The sequence below is a fragment of the Haemaphysalis longicornis genome, unplaced genomic scaffold, assembly GCF_048455015.1.
Source record: "Haemaphysalis longicornis isolate Haplotype H1 unplaced genomic scaffold, Haemaphysalis longicornis Haplotype H1 scaffold_27, whole genome shotgun sequence".
NCBI classification, from domain to species: domain Eukaryota; kingdom Metazoa; phylum Arthropoda; class Arachnida; order Ixodida; family Ixodidae; genus Haemaphysalis; species Haemaphysalis longicornis.
The window spans coordinates 1,505,076-1,527,288 of record NW_027526325.1 but is presented as its reverse complement, the minus strand read 5'-3'; the positions used below and the strand labels follow the sequence as shown (position 1 = coordinate 1,527,288).

The 22,213-nt window shown below is 49.9% G+C and overlaps 1 protein-coding gene across 6 annotated transcripts in view; it reads left to right on the top strand.

The window, feature by feature from the left end:
• Ptp36e (protein tyrosine phosphatase 36E) overlaps positions 1-22,213 on the top strand; it is a 540,343-nt gene that overhangs the window by 287,543 nt on the left and 230,587 nt on the right. For 5 of the 6 annotated variants that reach the window (XM_077701525.1, XM_077701527.1, XM_077701526.1 and 2 more), the window contains one exon: positions 5,728-5,997. The exons of the other annotated variant lie outside the window; for it this stretch is intronic. In XM_077701525.1, the coding sequence (XP_077557651.1) occupies positions 5,728-5,997 (270 nt within the window). The remainder of the gene's footprint in view (positions 1-5,727; positions 5,998-22,213) is intronic. 6 annotated transcript variants of the gene reach the window in all.

Genomic DNA, 22,213 nt, shown 5'->3' with positions numbered 1-22,213 from the left:
ACTCCATCACTCGCCGCTGCACCTCCCCAGAAGAAGCCGAACTTCTCGCTATCGCTTTTGCTGCTGCTGACAACACATCCCCCGTCCGCACGACGAACATCTACACCGATTCGAAGTCAGCATGCTACCACCTGGCTCAAGGTCTTGCGTTCCCCTCCTCACTGTCCCTCTTCAACAACGTTAAAGGGCCTTTTCACGTGCACTGGATCCCTGGTCACGCAGGCGTTGCAGGGAACGAACGCGCTCATCAGCTTGCCCGCGAAGCTCTCATCCGGGCCTCTGTCGACGCTCGCGACACAAATCCTTGTCCTCCCCCTCCGCTCCCCACCTTAGCAGACATTCTAAGCATACGCCGCACGTTCCCTCCCATCCATTCCGGGCTTACCCGTCGCGAGCAAGTAGTCATTCGGCTGGCGCAAACATATACACTGCACACACCCACTCGGCTCCATCTGTTCCAACGCACGCCAGACACCCCTGTCCCACTCTGTCCCCACTGCCTTATTCCCCCTACCCAGGACCACATTCTGTGGGAGTGCCCCTACAACCCTACCCAACCACACAATTACACCGGGGAGTGGCTGGCTGTTGCGGCGAGTCTCCAACAGCAACGGGAACTGGCGGACCACATCATCAGGGCCCTCAGCGGCTGCCTGGACCGAGGCGGCTGATTCGCCCCACCATCCCATGAACAATAAAGTTTCTATCTATCTATCTATCTCGAGCAGCCGCGAAAGCCGGCTTCACTGTTATAACACCAATCTGCGGTGGTGCACTCTTTACAGGTGCGCAGGTTGTTTTCTTTGAACTTTTTTGCTGACGCCACGGAACCTAGCGCAAGCTTAAACAGCTCCGTTGGTAGTTTATTATGCCAATTCAAACTGTTTTATACATGGCGAGGTAGAAAACATCCCCCGGTTGTAGAAAATATTTAAGCCCACTCGTGTAAACGGACATCAAATACCTCCAGAGTGGAAGGTCTGTTACACCCTTCTCTTAGTTGGCACTCTTTCACGCCCATTTTCTTAGTTTCCAACACCCTATTTTTAGCTTTACACGCTTGCGGGACAAAGGGTGTTGAAATATTTTACACCATGCTTTCACTGTGTTGAAATAGTGTGGAATATTTGTTTGGTACTTAATAAAATTATGACTTATTGAACATAATAACCACCTCACGATTAAAAAGTGCTTGCAAAGTCTCATGCTAATTTATATGCTGACATTGAAACACATAAAAAAATCGCTGCTAAAATTTGTGATTTTGCGAGAAGCGCACCGGCTGTAGCAGAGTCCTTTCCTCTGATGGCTATAAAGGCAGGAAGACCAGGCGTATCTGTAAGTGTGTCCGCACCTTCTCTCCCTATGCAACCCCTTTGGTATTCTTGCCCAGATAATTTGTTGTCCAAGTGTGACTAGTACGCGTTGAATTTTTCTGTATGTCATGCTGCGCGCTCAGGCGGTCCACATTGCCTCGCGTAGCTGCGCTGCCCACATTAATTTTAGGGTGTTAAGCAACCTTACACAATTTTCGAGGGAGCTCACGAGAACACCCGTCTTTGATCCTTAAACCCTTTTTTAGCCGAGACATTTTTTAAAAGTGTGTACCATGGGACAAGATTTTCAGACCCCTTTCGGACAAAAAAGGTGCAAGAAATGTGCAGTGCCCATGGGGCGCCCAACAGAAGCGCGTGCTGAGCACCAATTCCTGGCTGACGCGCCCATCGCTCGCGCGCTGTCTCGGCGTTTCCTCTCACTCCGACGCAGTGTAAACAGGATTGCGTAGGGATTGCAGGGCTGAGTATACGTGGAAGAAAGGAATGAATGGGGATCTACGACAGGGAATGGCGATTTCATTGGACGACGTAAGCAGCCACAGGAGTGAGTGGCGCTGCTAAAGCGAGCATACGTGGCCACTCACACGGTCAGAGCGGAACGCAAGGTTGGCACGGTCTGCGATAGGAGTGCGGGAAGCGCCATATCGTGGGATGCAAAAGCAGGAGCAAGAAGTGAGCATGGCCGAGTCGCGAGGGAGAAGGCGCTATCGCATTCGTACGGAAGCTTAGTGCACAGCATTTAGGCACCCGCCACTGTGCTTTGGCTTCCTCGCCGGCAGCCTCGTAACCGAGGGAACGAAGGGACCACCGAGTACGGTAGGAAAACGGAGCAAGAACGTGGGGCCAAAGTGTGAGAGGGGGGGTGGTATGCCGAGCCCGCATAAGACATGCTGGCGGTGGCGACACCGAGAGATAACGCCAGAGCAGCGCGAGTTCGCTTCCTGAGATGCAGCTCGCGGTTCTTTCTTGAAACGAAGCTTGCACCACCGACTCAGAAGCTTACGACCGCTGACATTTGCTGTGGAGGTTCAAACGTGATTTAAAACAACATCCTCGGCGGCGGGGGCGAAGCGCTGCGAGATGACGGCAGAGTACCGCGCGCCGCCGTCCGTTCACTGTTCACGCGATCGCTTGACGGTGAAGCAGCTATGCGCAGTGACCGAGAAGACTGGACTTCGCGCTGCGCACAAATTTTGCTTTTGGGACTAAAGCAATTGTAGCCATTTTTTCACCAGTTTTTTTACTGTTACGCGGTAGTTCATTTAGCACTTCTAAATCCCCGCCACGGTGCCATGAAGAGGGAGAAAGTGACCATCATTGAGAGCATCGATGAGGAGACTATAGGCATCTTATGGTTTAGCGTGTGTGTGATCACCCACATAAGAGGTTGGTGTGTGTCTTCTGCGAAGCCCAAGTTCTCAAAATGCGCACCTCGTGTAAAATCCGGAACTTCTTCACTGTTCGTCCGGTTTACTAATGGGCCCTCCCGTTTAGCAAGACCCCCTGGATATTCTCGCGTGCATGGAATTACGTGCAGCAGGAATATTAATATCAGTCGCCACTGAGGCCAAACTAGATAGATTACCCCATGCTAGGAGCAATTTTTAGGACAAAAACCAACAAAAAGCAGCACAACCTCACTAGATTGATTGATTGATTGATTGATTGATTGATTGTAGGGTTTAACGCGCCGACGCAACGCAGACGATGAGACGCGCCGTAGTGGAGGGCTTCGGATTAATTTTCACCACCTAGGGATCTTTAACGTGCGCCGAAATCGCGAACACACGGGCGTTTTTGTTTTTCGCCTCCATCAGAAAAGCGGCCGCCGCGGCCGGGAATCGAACCCGCGACCTCGTGCTCAACAGCACAACGCCTTAGCCACTAAGCCACCGCGGCGGGTGCAACCTCACTATAGCAGGATTCGGGCGCCCTGGTGTGGTATTCGGATGAAAGCCGTCGTATCGGCCTTTCCTTGCAGTAGACATAGGCCTTAGAATGAATGAATGAGTGAAGTAAGGAATGAATAAGACCCACCACTGCTACAGCAATCATTGGAGCAGGCGATCTTCGCTTCTCTCACCACTAGAATGATCAAATGGCCATTATGACCGTTGTGCGGTGCGGGTAACGTGCAGGTGTAGTTACAAACAAAAGGCATTTGTTTGGAGCTAGTAATACTCAGTTAAAAAGCAAGGAATAGTGCATGTCCGTAACTTACATAGCGAGGTTCCCTCTCCACACAGCACCATTTTATGGAGGAGGCAGGGCGGTGAAAAAGACAACAAAAACTTTTCGCTTCGGCGCACACTAGTTTGTGCACGTTTCCGTAGTATATGTTCGGAATTGGACATGGTCAAACATCTGGCTGAAGATTACAATACGCCCTAATGCAAAACCGTGTGCGCAGGGCGAACTGCAGCCTCCTGGGCGGCTGTGTCTTACGAAGTGTTCGCTGCACCAGCGAACGCAAAAAGGCGCGCTGTGAGCACCGGCGTTGTCTCGAAGCCCGCAGCAGCGCGAGACCATGCCTGGCTCCTTTCGCGATACTTTCATCATCCGCTTTCCTGCTGGCTGTACCTTCAGTTACCTCTTCGATCTCTCGATCAGCCACAACGAGGGACGACGGTGCCGCGAAACCACAGGAGCGGGCGCCTAAATGCTGCGCAGAAAGAACACTTGCGCATAACGGGCACTGGACATCAGGTTGTGTGGTAGCAGCAGCGAAAGTGATGAATGCGGTAGCACCCCTTTTCTGGCTGCAAAGGAAAAAGCGAATCTACTGCAGCAATCGAATTCCTCAGCAAAGCTGCGCAATCCTTTTATTTCTTAGCGTTTCTGCGCAATTATATGTTTGTTGCTTTTTTTCGCCAATAAAGCCCCAGTTGGTGCTTAGCGCCCTTCCTGTGTAAGTGTTTTTTTTTTCTTTTGTCACAGTCTTTTCGCGCTTTTTAGCGTGTCGAAGTTCTGTAACCAGCTAGCCCAAATTTATGCGTACAATGTGTTACGAATCCAATGCCTACTAAAAACGCAATTAGTATTGACCTCGAACCACCGAAGCAGCAATTGTGGCCAGTGTTCATTCTTGGTGCTTCTGTGCTTACGGTTACTCAAATTCGAACTTAAGTTTCGAGCGTGTCCTGCAGCCAAGAGAATATTTTCTGTAAGGGGCATGCACCCTGCATGATCTCAGTGTGGTTAGAAATTACAAAGCCTGCTTCGCTGGACTTCTTCCTAAATGCTCCTAAAGGCGAAAGTTCAGCCTTTGCCGGGTTTCCCATGAGTCTTCACGGAATGCGGTGGCAGACTGAATGACCGCCTAATAGTTTTGGCGCGCTTTGGGCATTTGTGCACGCAACATTACCATAGTACAGTGGTGATCTCGCTAAGGGTGAACACGGGAGAGCGTGGCCGCCGGTACTATCAGAGCAGCCTACCGTGCCCAGCCCGAACAATCACGCATGCGCTGTGCGTGCCGAGCGAGACTATGCTTTCAGCGCGCGCACAGCGTCATCGGAGCGTCTGTGCGTCGTCTGCTATGTTTATCGCGCGTGTAGCGGTGGAGCTATCAGCCACTGTATGAATGAGTGAAAACTAGAATCCACATGAAAAAGTTCCGTGTGAGCGGTTGATTGTTTGCATGGTTTAACGCGCCGACGCAACGCAGGCGATGAGGCGCGCCGTAGTGGAGAGCTCCGGATTAATTTTGACCACCTGGGGTTCTTTAACGTGCGCCGAAATCTCGTACACACGGGCGTTTTTGCTTTTCGCCCCCATCAGCCGTGTGAGCGGTAATTCGTTCTTTAGCTCTAATGCAATGGTTTCCACACAGTAGCGTAACTCGCCCACTTGTTTCAAACAGACTGAAACAAAAGATCACGCAGATTTTAACAGCACTTTATTTTTTCAAGTGCTTACAAAAAGTCATTTAAATGCACATAGAAGCACGCAATTCAAGGCTCCGAATTCCTACATGCAGGTGTGAGATACAGGACAGCATTGTGCTCAGTATCGGGTCATCATCGACGTTTATTCAATATACAGGAGAAAACTATCACCCTTTACATTTTTATATTTGGGCGTTTTCATGCAAGAATCTAGGAATCGCGGATCAAAACAAGCTACCATTAGCAGACGAGACGCAACATAGCAGACGACGAGCAGACGCTCCGATGACGTGATGTGCCTGCTGAAAGCAAAATATCTCTCGGCACGCACAGCGCATGCGTGATGGTTCACGCTGGGCACGGTAGGCTGCTCTGATAGTACCGGCGGCCACGCGCTCCCGTGTTCACCCTTAGCGAGATCACCGCCGTACAGTAGGAATGCGGTGGCAAGCAGGTCGACCTTACCTCAATGAAATCTGCATAAGCGTGGTGCGTGTTCGCAGCTGAAGAGCAAGTCGAGGGGCAAGTCGCGCCCGCACGGAGGCCAGCCGAGCTCGGCGGCGCGCTCCAAGCCCCGTCCCCAGCGCGGGCCCAACGCGGGCGTCATCAACTCGCTGAATATGCTGCAGTTGTCTCTGCTCAACAGCGGCCTGCTGCCCCTGCCGGACGAGGCGTCCGCCTTCATTCCTACGGCGCCCATTGAGCTGGCTCGCTTCCCCAAGCACATCGCGCTCTTCAAGAAGTACGACGTCCTGCTCAAGACCGAGTTTCTGGTGAGACATCGCCCCTCTTATTTCGCCCAACAAGTTGTCTTTAAAACCAACCATCAGCCCACGAGCGAATTCTGCCACGTATCCTCGGCGGAAGCGCGTCTAGTGGCCGTGGGAAAGCAGTGTCCCCAGGAGGCGAAGTTTGAGGCAGACAAAAGGACATCAAGCTAATTACCTTGCGCGCAAGTTCCGAGATTTTCTTGCGAGTGTTGATGCAACCACTCTTACCATTAGCAACTTGCTTTTTGCGGCAGCCGAATGATACCGCGACCAACATTTTGTGTGAAGCTTCACCGCTAAAAAAATTATTCCAAAAACCAGTACTTAACATGTGAAAGAACCCGTTAAGGGGCACTGAAGTGATTTGTAAACATTGTGCGATTCTAGTTGCGGAAATTGTAGTGTGCAAGCCCTGGGCCAGTTGCGTAAACGCACTGTCGGTGTGTTCACGCGACATTATTTAGTAGCAAAATCGATTCGAAATCGCTGTCCTACTCTGTGTATCCTTTATGCCAATTTCCTAGGACGTTTCGTATGACCTTTTCTCGAGCAGGCTTGGCGTGACTGCGCTACTGCGAGACTCGCCGACCCTCCGACAGAGGCAGTCGGCCGACCGCCGTCGGGTGGTCGTAATTCGTTCGCTCAGTTGAGCTAAGCCATGACACAAGTTGTGCCTCAAAGAATGTGCTTTTAGTTTGTTAGTTAACGGAGTGTACCAAGCTTAGCAAAGTTATTGAAGTAGCTCCGCTGACCGGTACGGCAGTACAAAATCTAAGGCCAAGTAAAGGCGGCATTAGAGTCAGCGAAGTTATTATACGTAGTAAGGAATAAACATCAACCGAAACTTTCGTTGTAAAACGCAAAACCAAATTACAGGAAGCACTTTTTGCGCCGGGTGAACTAGTGCAGCGGTCAGCAGCAGGACCGCACATTTGGGATCGCTTTTCTTGCCTAAGGACTGCAGTCGCTACAGATAAGATATTCGTAGGAATCTGTGGGAAGCTTACTCCACAAGCGTTATTCGAGAAATAGTCATCTTAGCGGCTGGGGATGCTGCAGCCTGAAATATCAACTGGCTATACGATATATACCTTAACCTTTATTATCATCATCATCGTCATAAGATTACTAATAATAATCATGATTGAGAAATAGAGCGCGACTTTGAAATCACAGTAAAAAAGAACGACGGGACAAGCGCTCACTTGCAACTAACATTTATTGAAGCAGCGTCTCATATTTTTACATGTATCATTAGGCGCATGCGCACTAGGGTACACTAAATGGAAGGCATCAAACAGAGGACATGATCAAAGTGACGTTTCCAACAACTTAACTCGCTGGCACGCAAAAGCACAGATGTATTGCTGGCGCACTTGTCCCTTTCCGCTTCATATAAAACGCTTCCAAGAGCTCCCACGCCACTACCAATAATTCTAATCTGCTCAAAGAAAGGTCTGCATTTTTCCAAAGGACTGACAGGGCTGCAATCTTCGCAATGCGTGGGTAAATGCGCGCGCGTAATATTGTTAAGAGAAGAATTAAGCTGGCGCGCCCGGTCATTCACACATCTGCCTGTCTGCCAATGTAGACCTCCCCGCATGAAAGCGGTACCTCGTAAACTACCCCGACGTCACAGGGCACAAAATGCTTGGCATGCTTCTTTTCGCACTTTCTTGGTTTGGGCTTGCCGGAAATTTTCGCACACAGGCGGCCAAGTTTTTGTGGAGCAAAAAACACCACCGGCACTTTGTATCGTTCAGGTTGTACGTAACTCTACGTATATAGGGTAGAACAACAGGCATCGCCTTAGGTTGTTCTGGCCGCTTCGCACCTACTTGGCCCTTGGCTTTCCACAGCAAGGCTTCGGCAACACACCAACACATAGCTTGGGTAACCGACCGACAGAAGTCTCTTCAGTTGAGAGTCAAAGCTCTCTTGAACAGCATGCGCACAGGACGCCTTCAGTGCAGACTCTAGAACCAGAGACCCTATGGCCCTTTTAAATCTTTGAATGAGATGATGAAAATGGCACAAGCTGTTTACGGGCACGCGGGCACTAGACCCAATAAACATGGTCGGAGGAAAACTTAGAATTAATATCCAACAACTGCAGGGTGTCATGACTTGGAACCTCGTGTGTAAATGCAAGACCCTTCCCATGACGACTAAAATTCTCTAAAGTCTCTTTTGCGGTTGCGAGGTAGTTAGGAGAACACTGTTTTCTTAAAACCACTAAGAAATCGTCGACTTATTTAAAACCATGCCGAACAACATCCCTGTGAAAACTTGAAAGCAAGTCTCGATCGACACTAGCGAGAAAAAATATTGCAGAAGACCGGCGCAACACAACCCGATTCAAATTCCTTGTTTCTGAATGTACATGCGTCCTTCGAAAGAAACAAATGTTTCATCCAGATGACACTCCAATAAGCGCACCGTCATACAAGAATTCTGGAACTTGACCACGCCGTTTACGTCAATGCATCGCCTAACAGAAGCAAACGGTTCCGAGTGCGGCACAGAATACAACAAATCCTCAACGTCAACGGGTGGTGATGGTAAGGCTACTGAGATGCTTCTGTAAAAACCGGCTTAAATGCGACTGCCAAGTTACGCGCTCACTAACAATACATCGGAAAGGCATCTTATCTTTATGCGTTTTAGCTGTTGAAAACACGCTCAAACAATTACTATTGGAACTAATAACGGCCTTCGCTAGACGACGCAGCTAAAGTTCTCGACATAAATCCACAGCCTTCGCTTTTACCTTATGGACACTTGCATTCACGGGTTTGAAGCTCTTTTCTACCGCTTACAGCCTTCTCATTAAATACACCAGAAGGCATCGCAACAAACCCACCTCCTTGTCACTCAGAAGTAGTCGCAGCCCATTGTCATTGAAGTACTGAACCACAGGCTTGGTCTTCAACTTTGAACACTTGCTTGGCTGCCCAGGAGCAGTCCTACGAAGGCTGTCAACTCCGTCTAGGAGACACCGTTCCCGGTCTTCGACGCCTGCTTTTTCCGCGATCTGCCTATTGAGGGTCAGTAGCTCGTGAACGGGGATCTTAGGCTCTTGACTAAATTTGGGTCCTCTTCCTAGAACACACTTGATTCGGTCGGGAAGCTGAACCTGTTCAGTTACTACAGGTGCTGCCTCACAAACAAGCAACTTTTCCTGGCTCCTTGGGAGTCCTAGCACCGTACGCTTTCACAAAAATTCCGTAGCTTTGGAAGCTTGCCGTCGGAGAGAATGCAAATACCTCTGTGCAGTCCACTCCTGATGCTAAGCGTAGGTGTTCACACACAACCAGTCATTGAACAGACGAACTTGGTGCCTAAGCTCTGACCGGTGGATTCTGGTGAGACGTTTCGCATGACCGTGGGATGGCTTAACGTAACCAAACGAAGCACATATCTCTGGCGGCACAAGTCCCTTGCGAAGGCAGAAAGACAGATAGCGGGAACAGCAGGAGGAAACCGCTATAAGTCTAACTAACACATGAGCTGGTGGGAGAGACGATGGTGTACACAAAACAGGGCCCATTGTATAGGTAAGGAACTTCATTAAACAAAGGTGTTGGTCAAGTTAGTGGGAAAAGAAGCATGCCAAGCGCTTTGCGCCCTGTGACACCGGCGTAGTTATGAGATACCGCTTTCATGCGGGGAGGCCTACATCGGCCAGACGGGCAGATGTGTGAATGACCGGGAACGCGAACATAATTCTTCTCTTAACAATGATACGCACGCGCATTTACCCGCGCATTGCGAAGATTGCAACAAGGTTGCAAATTGGGCGAGTTGGATAGCAATCATGGTGGTCAGCGCGAACGAAAACAATACACAAAGAAGAGAATAGACGACACAGGCGCTGTCAGTTTGCAGGCCTGCAGGCCTGTCAGTCCTTTGCAAAACTCCAGACCTTTCTTTGAGCAGATTACAATTCTCGGCAGGAGTGATAATACAGTGGCGAGGGAGCTCTTGGAAGCGTTTTATATCAAGCAGAAAGAGGACAAGTGCGTCCGCGATACATCTGTGCTTTTGCGTGCCAGCGAGTTTGAGTTTTTAAAAACGTCACTTTGATCATGTCCCCTGTTCTTTCCATTTAGTGTACTCTTTGCTTTCCATTTAGTGTACCCTAGTGCGCATGCTCCTAATGATACATGTACAAATATGAGACGCTGCTTCAATAAATGTTAGTAGCAAGTGAGCGCTTGTCCCGTCGTCCTTTTTTACTGTCGATGTCCAAGTCGCGCTCTATTTTTCAATAATAATGCAAAAACTTGCCCAACAGCTTCGTTTATTCTTCATAATCCTCACCATCATCGCCATCATTGTACTACTACCATTGGTCGGCGACTTTGGCTAGTTTCGGTTTCCGAAACTGTGGCGATCCTAGCGGCACGGTGCTGCGGCGTGGCCCTGCTCTTTCCCTCAGCGTTTCTTTCTTTCCACACCGTCAACGCTTCCGCGCCTCCTCACGCATGCGCAACAGCTCACCGGCGCCGATATTTTTTTTCTTTCTCTCGGCGGGCACGGCGGGCCAGTTCGGTACGTGCGTGAGCCAGCCGGCGTGCGAAGGGTTGCGCGGGTTGCCTAACGCCTCCGCGGGCTGAAAGTTTCGCTGCATTATAAAATACATTCGAATGTATTTTAAATATGGGGCAGCGTAGGAAGGAGCGTTACCACTCCTGCGCAGCTCTGTGGTGCAGCAACACAGGGCGGTACAGTTCGGCCAAGTTTCTCGCATTCTCCAAAGACGACAGGTAAGCAAATTAGCTTTGTACAAGTTATAGTGAATTCCTTAAAAGCCGACCGGTTGCACTCTTCTGTTTTCAAAATATTTCGCGCATGTAACGTGAAGTTAATGAGACATGTCACTCGTCTTGGAGTGGAAACTAATGTGCAAATATATCCCAGCTCTGCAGGTGCGCAAAGTTTTAGTCGAAGTAAACGCGTCTTTAGCACGCACACTCTTGCGCGCAAGATCAATTTGTGTTGGCATTGCCGTTTTTTGATTGCCTTAGTAACTGCTGGAACGTCGATTCAGTATACTTATCAAGGTATTTTTTGTTTCGTGCAGCAGGTATGAGTCTAGGTTTGGGCTCCAAGTCGAGGACGGTTTGCGACTTCATTGGACGTTTCCTCCGGTGACTCTCCTCAATCCATCCAATGTGATCACGACGCACCTGCTCACAAAGAAGGCAAGCTCAACTGTACGGGCTTCTTGCCTTTCACGGCGTACCTACTACCACAGCGATTGGTGGCGTGGAAGTGCTGCCCCTAAGCATTTTTTCCTCCGCCGTCTTGCTCTAAAACGTATATTTGCGGCGAAACTACTGCCAAGCGTTGCTTCAGTGCTCCGAAAAATGTGACGTGACACCGCGGTGTTCAATGCAAGCCGATTTTCACATGAAGCAGTGTGGCATGTGGTAAGAACCCATACCCGAAGGGGGATTGGCCCCAGAAGAAGATGTTGTCAGAAAAGAGGAAGAGAAAGAAGAATCAGCATACGGGATGGTGAGAAGGATTTTGGAGTGACCAATGGAGAAGAAACACAGGGTAATCGAAGAGGAGGAGGAGGTAGCTTGTTCAGCGAATGGGAACTGCACACGATTAATGTGAGGTGAAGAGGAAGAGAACAAGGTTGGAGTGGACAGAGTGGAACGGGTTCTTTGGAGGAACGGTGGGAAGTTCGGGCTGTGCCTGCACAACGCACCAGCGGCATCGCACCGTTTGGCAGCGGGCTGCCCGGAACCACCGATTACCAGCAGCTGCGCTCTGCTGGCCTCCTGCTGACCGGCGGCATCGCACCGCCGGCGACCCGTCGAGCAGTGCCCCACGACGCACCAGCGGCACCGCACCGTCTGGCAGCGGGCAGCTCAAGACCACCGATTACCAGCAGCTTCGCTCTGCTGGCCCCCTGCTGAGCCGCGCTGCTCAGCGAAGCCGAGTCATCGCACCGCGGTCCGCCGGACCCCGACGCACCAGAACGGGCCATCGCGACGTTCGGCGACGTTCGGCGACGCGGAAGCCAACCAACCCACTGGGCCACGTCATCTGCATCGCACCGTGGTACCGGCGGTAGGATTTGTTTGAATGTGACAGATGCAGTTAATGTGTTATAGTGACTTTAGGAGTAGATTTTTGGTAGTGTGAGGTTGTGCCTGTTTTTTTTTGTATAGTGTGATATGCTTGTGAGTGTGTTATGTTCGCGTTCGTTTGAGGTTTTGGTTCTGTAAATATATTGTGTGGTCATCCAATGAATCAAGTTGAGCCTCATTTCTCCGCCGCGTGAGACGCGTGACACAGTGGAAGGCCATACCAAAATACATGCGTTGTCTGCAGCCGCCATTGCTAGCGTTTCGCTCATTAAAAAATAAATAAAAAAAATTGCCCCCACCTCCCCGAAGGGAATCGTGAGGAAGTGCGAATGCATTTCTTGCGCCGAGAGTACACGGCGTAGTAATTCTGCCATCGCTTTGAGAGGCGCAGTACCGGCGAGGGGGAGCTGTCAGGCGAGGGGAGAGGCGCGCGCCGAGGGTGAGTGCAAACCTAACGGGGGGAGAGGCGCGCCAGCTGCAGAGCATGTGACGTCACGGCGCGAGGAGAGGGGGAGCAGACGCAAAGGCGCCAGCGCGCGGTCACGTGGGAGTGTGACGTCACGGCGCGAGGAGCGGTGCGGGAGCCGGCGCGGGCGCGCGCAGCCATGGCGCGGGAGGCGGAGCGCGCGCGGGTAACGTGGGGTGTGACGTCGCTGCGCCGTTGCTACAGACGCTCCTCTCCGCTCTTCGCGCCGTTGCTAGGGGAGAGGAGGAGGAGCAATGCGGACGGCGGAAGGTTCGGGGTCGCTTATAAAGTGCATTGCACTTAATAAAACCAAGTACCATTGCCGGCTTTGCTGTTCAATCTAAACTGCGCGCCCGCGCCTTGTCGTCTTATCGCGAGTGGGTTTGGTGTTCCACAGTTCTGAAGTTAGCATGGTCATGCCGTATCGGACAGGATGAGATAAGAGGCGCTGCCCAGACACGAGCTAGATGGTAGCTTGTGACAACCTGGCCGATATCTGCGGCTTGCAATACAAGAAAAAATTTTTTCTGGGTGTCTTCTGCCCCCCCCCCCTCCCCACTTCCCTCCCACCTCCGGTAAGCAGACTTAGTTCACACGTCATTAGAAGAAAAGACGGGTGCGTTCGATTTGTGTTCTGTGTTCTACGACGTGCACATGCTTGCGCATTGTTTTTGTACGGAGATATAATCCAGCAGTGAGTGCCTACAGTGCGGTCATTGTGTCGCAACAGTTTTTCATGGCTGCATTTTGTTGGTGTGAACATGATTTCTCGGAAGTGTATGCAGGTTAATGGGCGGGTCAACGCTTTCTTTCAGAGTTTGCGTTAACTCGGCCGAAAGGCAGGGCTTGAAGCATACATGTGCCTGCTTTCTTTTAACATATAGATTCCCAATTATTGTGTCTCTGAACTGAAGCGAATTTTTTTAATGTCTAAAGAAGATTCCTGTCTCGAGATGAGCCCAAGAAATAAGTATACATTGACTGGAACTTTCAAGTTCTTTTCTTCTCCCGCCGAGGTGTGCGCGAAAAAAAAAATCTGTGTAGGGACTAGAACTTTCGAAGTTCTTTCGTAATCAAGTATTGTGTAGCTAAATGTGTATTCATGGCTGTAACTTTAGCGCAAATTTAGACGGAGACAGATACGAAAAGGGACACGAAGACCTGTATCTGTCTTCCTCTAAAGTTGCGCAAAAGTTACAGCCATGAATTCAGAATACCAACTAGCCCGCCTAACACTTATTGTAAATGTGTATGTAGCACGTTTTTTTACTATTCTACAATATGGTATGCCTAAATTTGCATGTCATATTTTTGCTTAGTCCAATACTGTGTACATAAAATGTATGTGCAATATATGAGTGTAGTACATGTGTTTTCATGACTTCGAATCAAAGACGTCCTCATATGAATTTTGAATAAACGCAATGCGAAAAGAATGTTTGTGTAACACTCCAATTCATATCGCCACAAAGACAACAATTCGACACCAGAAAACATACTATTACCTACATGTTTTCCTTTGTTCAATTATTCAACACGTTACTGCACACGGGCGGCGGCCATTTCGAGTCATCGCCGCCGCTCGTCCAACTTTCGCGCCTGGTGCCATTGCCGAGCGGCCCATGAGGCAGCTACCGGCGGCAGTCGCGAAAGTTGGGCGAGCGTCGGTTTCAGGCGCCAGGGCGCGGCGGCCCGGCCTGGCTGCCACGGGAAAAATGACGTCAGCAACGTCCGCGACGTCACAAACCTCCTTTCTCCCCTCGCCACTCGTTGCCATGACGATAAGTGCAACGTTTTTCAGACGCCGCGTACCACTACGGGAGGATTTGGCGCTGTTGCGAATTACGCTGGACCATGGTGGATGCTACAGAGGCCGCCCCGTGCTACTACTACTATACTACTACTATCAGTAGTAGTTGTAGTCAATGAATCAATCATCAATCAATCAATCTTTATTTTCTGTGCCCAGGAACACCCCTAGGGTCTTGGTGCTGGTACACTATACAAAATAAAACAAATACTGAAATTAAAACGAGACAACAAAGAAAAACAACCTGTATGACAGAAACAATAAAGTAAAAATTGCTACACAAACCTCAGAAAGAAAAAAGAAAAACAAAGAGCAAAAGGTCAAAAAATTGCACCATCTTTCCGTGGGGAACCCTGATGAGGATGCGAAGCATCGTGGCGGTTCCGCGTAGTTCCATATTGTTGCCGTTATGTAGAGTGATCTGGTTTTTACTAGCACCAGAGGGAATTCCGCGTCCGGGTCCACACCGGTGGCAAAGGCACGCAAGTACTGTTGTGTTACGGTGAGGTGGTTCTCGAGGCACCGAAACTCGTCCATCATGTTCTTGTCGATGTTGTCTCTGTGGTAGAATCGGTAGTCTCCGTCAGCGTTGGTGAGGTAAAGGTTGTTGACATAGGTGCACCGACTGAGAGCAATGTACACGCCCTCCTCTTCGCAGCTTTGTCTTCTCCTTCTTCTTCTACGGCGGTTCCCCTACGGGAAGATGGCGACGGTGGTTGAACGCGAACCTATCTCGTGATGGATTCTTTGGTTGGCCAATCCCTAGGAACATCCTGCCACAATCAGCATCAGAGGCGCTGCGGACGGGGCTGGTTGAGCTGCAAGGCGCGTGGCGCTTCCCGCCACAGCTCTCCCACGGGAAATTCAACATCCTCCTCTAAAGTTTTCAGTTCGTCGTTTCCGTTGACGTTCAGCTTTGCGTGCCTTTGTTGTATCAGTAGCTTATTGACGTAGTTTGAATGAGTCAAGGACATAAAGCGCGTTCGTAGCACTTGCTCCCGTCCCGGATTTTTAGCGTAGTGGGAAGAGCACTGCGTACCTCCCGTTGCGGCCAGAGAGTCGTGGGATCGAAAGCGGGCGCCGCTAACTATTTCTTTTTTTATATAGTGTAGTATCGCGCAGCTGTGGGTGCAAGGAGGAGAGTTGCGCATGCGCAGTGTGAGTGTGGACGCCGACGCAGGACATGCCGAGACCATAAGATGCTTTCGCATCTAAAAGACGGGACTGCTCTCTGGAGAGCGAAACAGCTGGCAGATTTGGAAACAGATTTAATTTTTTTACATCATCGGCATACAAAATAAAATTATATTCATTAAATACGGTTGACACATCATTTGTAAAGATTTAAAATAGAAGTGGCCCGAGAACTGATCCCTGAGAGAACTGATCCCTGGTGGCCTCATAGGAAAGAGAAGACTGTCCATTTACACGTGCGAAAGTTGACCTATAACATAAATAATTGCATATAAGAGATATGAGGGATGGTTGTATATCAAGCTCAGTGTTTTGACTACTAGCTCGTGGCAGATATCAAAAGCCTTGCTCAAATCAAAGTAGACGACATCAAGTTGGCCTCTCCCTTATATAGCTTCCGACGCATGCAGCATAAAGTTGACGAGGTTGATAGTGGTCGATCGCCCTGTGAAAAACCAGGCTATTCAGGTGTTAATGTTGGTTTTATACTGAACGTGAGTAGTTTATGCAGTATGGACTCAAACAGTTTAGAAGCAGCACATAGAATAGATATCGGTGGGTAGTTCGTGGGGTCCAATTTCGAACCTGACTTAAATCCAGGAACAACCCTTGCATTCTTACGAGCGGGGACTTTGCCAGACCAGACTTGAGAGAAGTTTGAAATATACAAGTCAAGACTGTAACAAGGATATCACCAAACGCTTTCAGTACAGCAGAAGGAATGCCACAGGGCCGCACGAAAATGACAATTTTAATTGTTTTAGAGCTTTCGCAACAAGACGTTCGGAAACCATCACTTCTGAGCATTTATAGTGACCTAGACACTTGAGGGGGGCAAGCCGCACTCGTTTGCCATAAGCGGAACGGAATTGTTGCGCAAAGGCATTGGCAACGTCCGATATGCTCTCGCCTTGTTCATCGAGGAGGTTAATGTTTCCAGGTGAATTTCTAGAGGTATGAGAACGGACGTGGCCCCAGAAAGCTTTGACACTACGCGTTGCACCAGCCTCAACGGCTGCAATGTACCTCGACCTATTGCGCCTGACCAGACATTTACAAAGAGATTTCAGTTGACGAAACTCATTCTACCACCTTTCTTACCCCGTTTTCTTAGCTTGCGTGTGCGCTCTATTTTGCCTCCGCAAAGCTCGTTTCGGCTGTGGCCTCGTAGGTGGTGTGAAATCCCCCCCCTCTCCCCCCCCCCATTCCCCGACACGGCCGCTGCGAGAGCAGTCTGTCTTGATTTTACCTAACCGGCCAAACCGCTTCCGCTCACTGACTAGCCAGCGTCACTATCAATAATTAACAGTGACCCTGCCCCGCACGGGGCACCTTGAGTAATCTTGGTGACGGTACTGGCGATACCGCGGACCCCGAGCCCCCCAACATAAGCTGTGCCCTACCGTGGTGATGTGTTTTTAAGGTGAAGGGTAGAAACCTTTAACGGTGGCCGTCGGAGCCTTGGTCAAGCTCCGGCCGATGGGCTCCCTGCCTGTCTACCAGGCAGGGAGCTCCGGGACCTCTTTGACTACCAGGGTAAGGTCAAAGGAGAAAGTACCCCCGTCTCACTGCTTTTATACTATGCTTTATGGTATTGTCTAAACCCCCCCCAACCGTGATCGGCCCCCTAAAAGGGGCCGCACCGAAGTATAGTTTCCCTCATTGCCATCTTTGACATTTCCTGAACCAGATAATTTTTCTCGATTTCTTGTGATGGAATCACTCAGTCCAACCCACCCTCTTGCATCTCAGTCAGTCTTCTTGATCGCCAAGTATCTTGAAGCCATAATAGGAAAATAGTGCAAAAAACAGTGCAAAAAACAAAGGTCTGGTGAACTCCTAATCGAAATAAATGACAAGCAGCAGTCTGCAAAGCTTCTAGCTCAGACTAGACTGGCTGGTCTCGACATCAGGGTCACACCCCATCGGAGCCTCAACAGCTCGCAGGGTGTGATATCAGAGACAGATCTCTTGAATGAAACGGATGCGGATCTCCTTGCCGGCTTGAAGGATCAGGGCGTTACTGCCGTGAGACGCATCACTATCCGCAGAGACGACAAGGAGATTCCCACCAAGCACATCATCTTGACCTTTGACCGCGCAGTACTCCCACAACACATAAATGCAGGTTTTATCCGTTGCTCCATCCGTCGGTACATCCCGAACCCGCGGCGCTGTTTTAAGTGCCAGCGGTTCGGGCACGGTACGAACTCTTGCCGTGGCCGAACGACGTGTGCAAAATGCGCGGCGCACGATCATCCGAGCGAGACCTGCGCATCCGAAACCCTCACTTGTGTAAACTGCGGGGGGCCGCATGCAGCATACTCCCGCAAGTGCGAAAAATTCCAACTAGAAAAAAAGATCATAAACATTAAGGTCACTGAGAACATCACCTTTCCAGAGGCGAGAAAGAGGTTCGCCTCTTTCCCTCTGGGGAGGTACGCCGACGCAGCTCGCCGGGGGGCGGAGCGGCGTCTGGTTTCCACAGGGACCCAGTTCAGCGAGTCTGGCCTGGTCCCTTCCCCGCCCCCCCCCCCCCCCCCCTGGGTTGCCTCGGGCAGCCCAACCTGCCACCACGCCGCCTGCTGAGGCAGCAGTGGTTGTGGTGGCCACGTCTTCCGTGGGGACCGGTGCGGCTCCCGCCTCTGTCTCCCCATCCTCCAGTGCGTTGGAGGGTACCGAGGTGATGGACACCACGGGCCCCGCACCGGCTCCCACCGCCACCGCACCGCCCGTGCCACTTTTGGCGTTCCCGACGCCCGCGGCGGTGGCGGCTCAAGCGAAGGGCTCCCGACGGGGGGCCAAGTCCGGGGGGCCCGGTCCGTCGGGCACCCCTCGGACATCTGACGACGAGATGGACGTCGGGCCGTTCCTGCCTGCAACGCAGCGCAAGGAGCGGCCACCGACTTCCAAGCCTACAGAAAGGCCCAAAAAGCCCAATCCAAGAGTAACAGCCCCGAAAGACGACACATGAACACACGCGAACACACACATTCCAGTCATTCTTAAATTTAAATAATGGGAACAGAAAATATTATCCAATGGAACTGCAGAGACCTCCTTAAAAATCTTGACGATGTGTATGAGATTCTGCATGCCAGTCAGCCAAGTATTATGTGTCTCCAGGAAACCCACCTCAACTCTAAACAAACAAATTTCTTAAATAGGTACATGGTATTCAGAAAGGACAGGGTTGGCTGCACCCACTCTTCAGGAGGTGTGGCCATTATCGCCCGGAAATCATTAGCATGCCACCCTGTCACTTTAAACACTGTCCTCGAGGCTATAGCGATCCGTACCATAATATTTAATAGGTTGATAACGGTATGCTCTATTTACATCTCTCCTTATTTTGCACTTCTGAGCTCTGATTTCGAGGCACTGGTTGACCAGCTGCCCGAACCATACATACTAACAGGCGACCTTAATGCGCACAACTCTCTTTGGGGCTCCACCAGAACGGATGCCCGAGGTCGCCTGATAGAGAAGTTCCTTACATCCCCCGGAGCATGCCTTTTCAACAAAAAACAGCCTACATACCATAACTTAGGACACAATACATACTCGCATCTTGACTTGGCTATTGGTTCCGCAGTTCTCTTTCCATGTCTTGATTGGGGTGTGGGCACAGACCCATATGGTAGTGACCATTTCCCCACTTCATTAACGTATATAGGTATAGGCCCGAGCAGTCCATCTTCCCATAAAAGGTTTAATGAATCACAAGCAAACTGGAGCACATTCACACAAACATCTCAACTACACCACACATCCATAAAACACCTACACGTGGAGGAAGCCGCCCAACTCGTCACGGCGCACATCCTCGACGCCGCCGAAAAGTCCATTCCCCAGGCCTCCAGTGGGTCCCGCTGCCCAAGGAGGCCCTGGTGGAACGAGGACTGCAGGGGGGCGCGAGAGGCCCAGAACAAGGCGTGGGGTGTCCTTCGCCGGTACCCCACGTCAGACAACCTCATTTCTTTTAAACGGGCAAAAGCTTTTGGGAAGCGAGTGCGTCGTGAGGCGAAAAGGGAGAGTTGGCGCACCTTCCTCACTTCCATCAATTCATACACTGATACACACAAAGTCTGGACACGAATACGAAAACTAAAAGGACAACAGACACACAGCCTGCCCCTGGTTAGTACAACAGGGGACACACTGGAAGACCAGGCTAACACACTTGCACAACACTTCGAATACGTGTCCAGTTCAGCACACTACACAAACACTTTCATGAAACACAAAACATCTGTAGAAAAGAAGTCCCTGCGTGATAACAACAAGTCGCACACTTCTTACAATTCTTGTTTTTCTATTCATGAGCTGAAGGTTGCTCTGAGCACATGTAAGACGTCAGCTCCAGGTGCAGACAAAATCACATACACCATGATACAACACCTACACCCAGACACTCTTGAAACACTCTTACACCTATACAATAAAATATGGCTTTCGGGGCACATTCCTCGCTCTTGGAGGGAGGCCATAGTAGTGGCTGTCCTAAAGGAAGGGAAGGACCCTTCCTCTCCTGCCAGTTATCGCCCCATTGCCCTGACAAGCTGCCTGTGTAAGCTCTTCGAGAAGATGATAAACAGGAGACTTGTGTACTTCTTAGAGTACAATGGTCTTCTCGAGAGCTGCCAGGCGGGCTTCAGGGCGGGGCGATCTACCAACGATCAACTCGTTGCGTTAGAGTCTTATATCAAAGATGCTTTCCTCCACAAGCAGTACTGCATGACGGTCTTCTTTGATCTTGAAAAGGCGTACGATACTGCTTGGCGGTACGGCATCCTTAGCGACTTGAAGACCTTTGGCATGTCGGGTAACATGATGAACACGCTTGCCAGTTACCTGTCTGAAAGAACGTTTCGCGTGCGAGTTGGAACTTCACTTTCTAGGGTTCATGTGCAGGAAAACGGCGTGCCGCAAGGTGGAGTTTTAAGTTGCACCCTTTTTATTGTAAAAATGAATTCTCTTCGTAAGGCGCTACCACCATCGATTTCCTCCTCCATTTATGTAGACGACGTTCAATTATCCTTTAAGTCTTGTAACCTGTCTGTCTGCGAGCGCCAAGTCCAGCTTGGTGTTAACAAGCTAGCTGGTTGGGCAGACAGCAACGGTTTTAAATTTAATCCGGGGAAGTGCACTTGTGTCTTGTTTTCCAAGAGGCGTGGCATCCGGCCGGATCCAGACATTCATCTCAATGGTGTCTCGATTCCTGTCAAGAAAGAACACAAGTTTTTAGGTATAATCTTTGACGAAAAGCTCACATTTATCCCACACGTAAAACAACTAAAACATAAATGCTTAAAAACAATGAATATCCTGAAGGTTCTGTCGCACATCTCTTTTGGTGCTGACAAACAACTTCTTTTACGTGTTTTTACCAGCTTGATAGGCTCACGACTGGACTATGGTAGCGTTGTTTATGGGTCAGCCACTAAAACATCCCTCAGAATGCTGAACCCTGTGCTTCATCTAGGGCTCCGCTTGTCATGTGGTGCCTTTCGGACTAGTCCAGTCGAAAGTCTGTATGTAGAGGGCAACAAATGGAGCCTAGAACGTCAGCGAACCTACACAGACCTGCTTTATGCTTTTAAAATCTCATCAATGCCTCACCATCCTTTTATATCAGTTTTTTATGATGCATCCTTATCTCAACTTCTTACTAATCGTCCATCAGTGTCTGCTCCCTTCGCTTTCAAAGTAAGAGAAGAAGCGTCGCAACTTGATGTCATTTTCTCAGACACCATCAAAACCTCCGCTACTGAACTTCTAGTACCGTGGCAGCTTCGCCCGATATCATGTGATGTATCTTTTATAAGTGTCGAGAAAAACAGAGTGCCTAGAAGCGCGATCGTGCAACATTTCTTGTCCCTGCAGCACAAATATAAGTGTGCTGAATTTTACACGGATGCTTCAAAAACTGCCACAACTGTTTCCTGTGCTGCGCATGGTGGCACCTTTAATGTCTGTAGAACTATGAATAGAAATACAAGTATCTTTACGGCAGAGGCCTATGGCATACTTCTTGTAGTTCAACATATTGTTTTGAGTCGAATTACGAAATCTGTAATTTATACTGATTCTATACATTCTGATTCTATACGTCTATACATTATCCTCACAGAAGTCTAAAAACCATGTGGTCAATGCTATCATTAGTACTCTTATGTCTGTGCATGCGTTAAACCTTGAGGTGACCGTGTGCTGGGTGCCAGGGCACTCTGGAATTCCAGGTAATGAGACCGCAGACCGAATGGCGGCCGCTGCTGCCCTTACAACTACCGTTGACATAACCACAGTACCCTACACCGACCTCAAATCACACATCAGACAACACCTTCGCACAACATGGCAGGCACACTGGAATCAACAGACTGACAACAAACTACACGTTATAAAGACACTCTTGGGAGCATACACCACTGACACACACAACAGGCACAATGAAGTTACCCTGGCTCGATTACGGATAGGCCACACGCATGCAACACATTCCCACCTGCTCACGGGATCTCCTAGACCTCTGTGTAGCAGGTGCGGGGAGGGCCTATCCGTAGTCCACATACTAATAACATGCAAGGCACTTCGCACAACACGACACAAACACTTCAGAGAACTCTACAGACAACATAT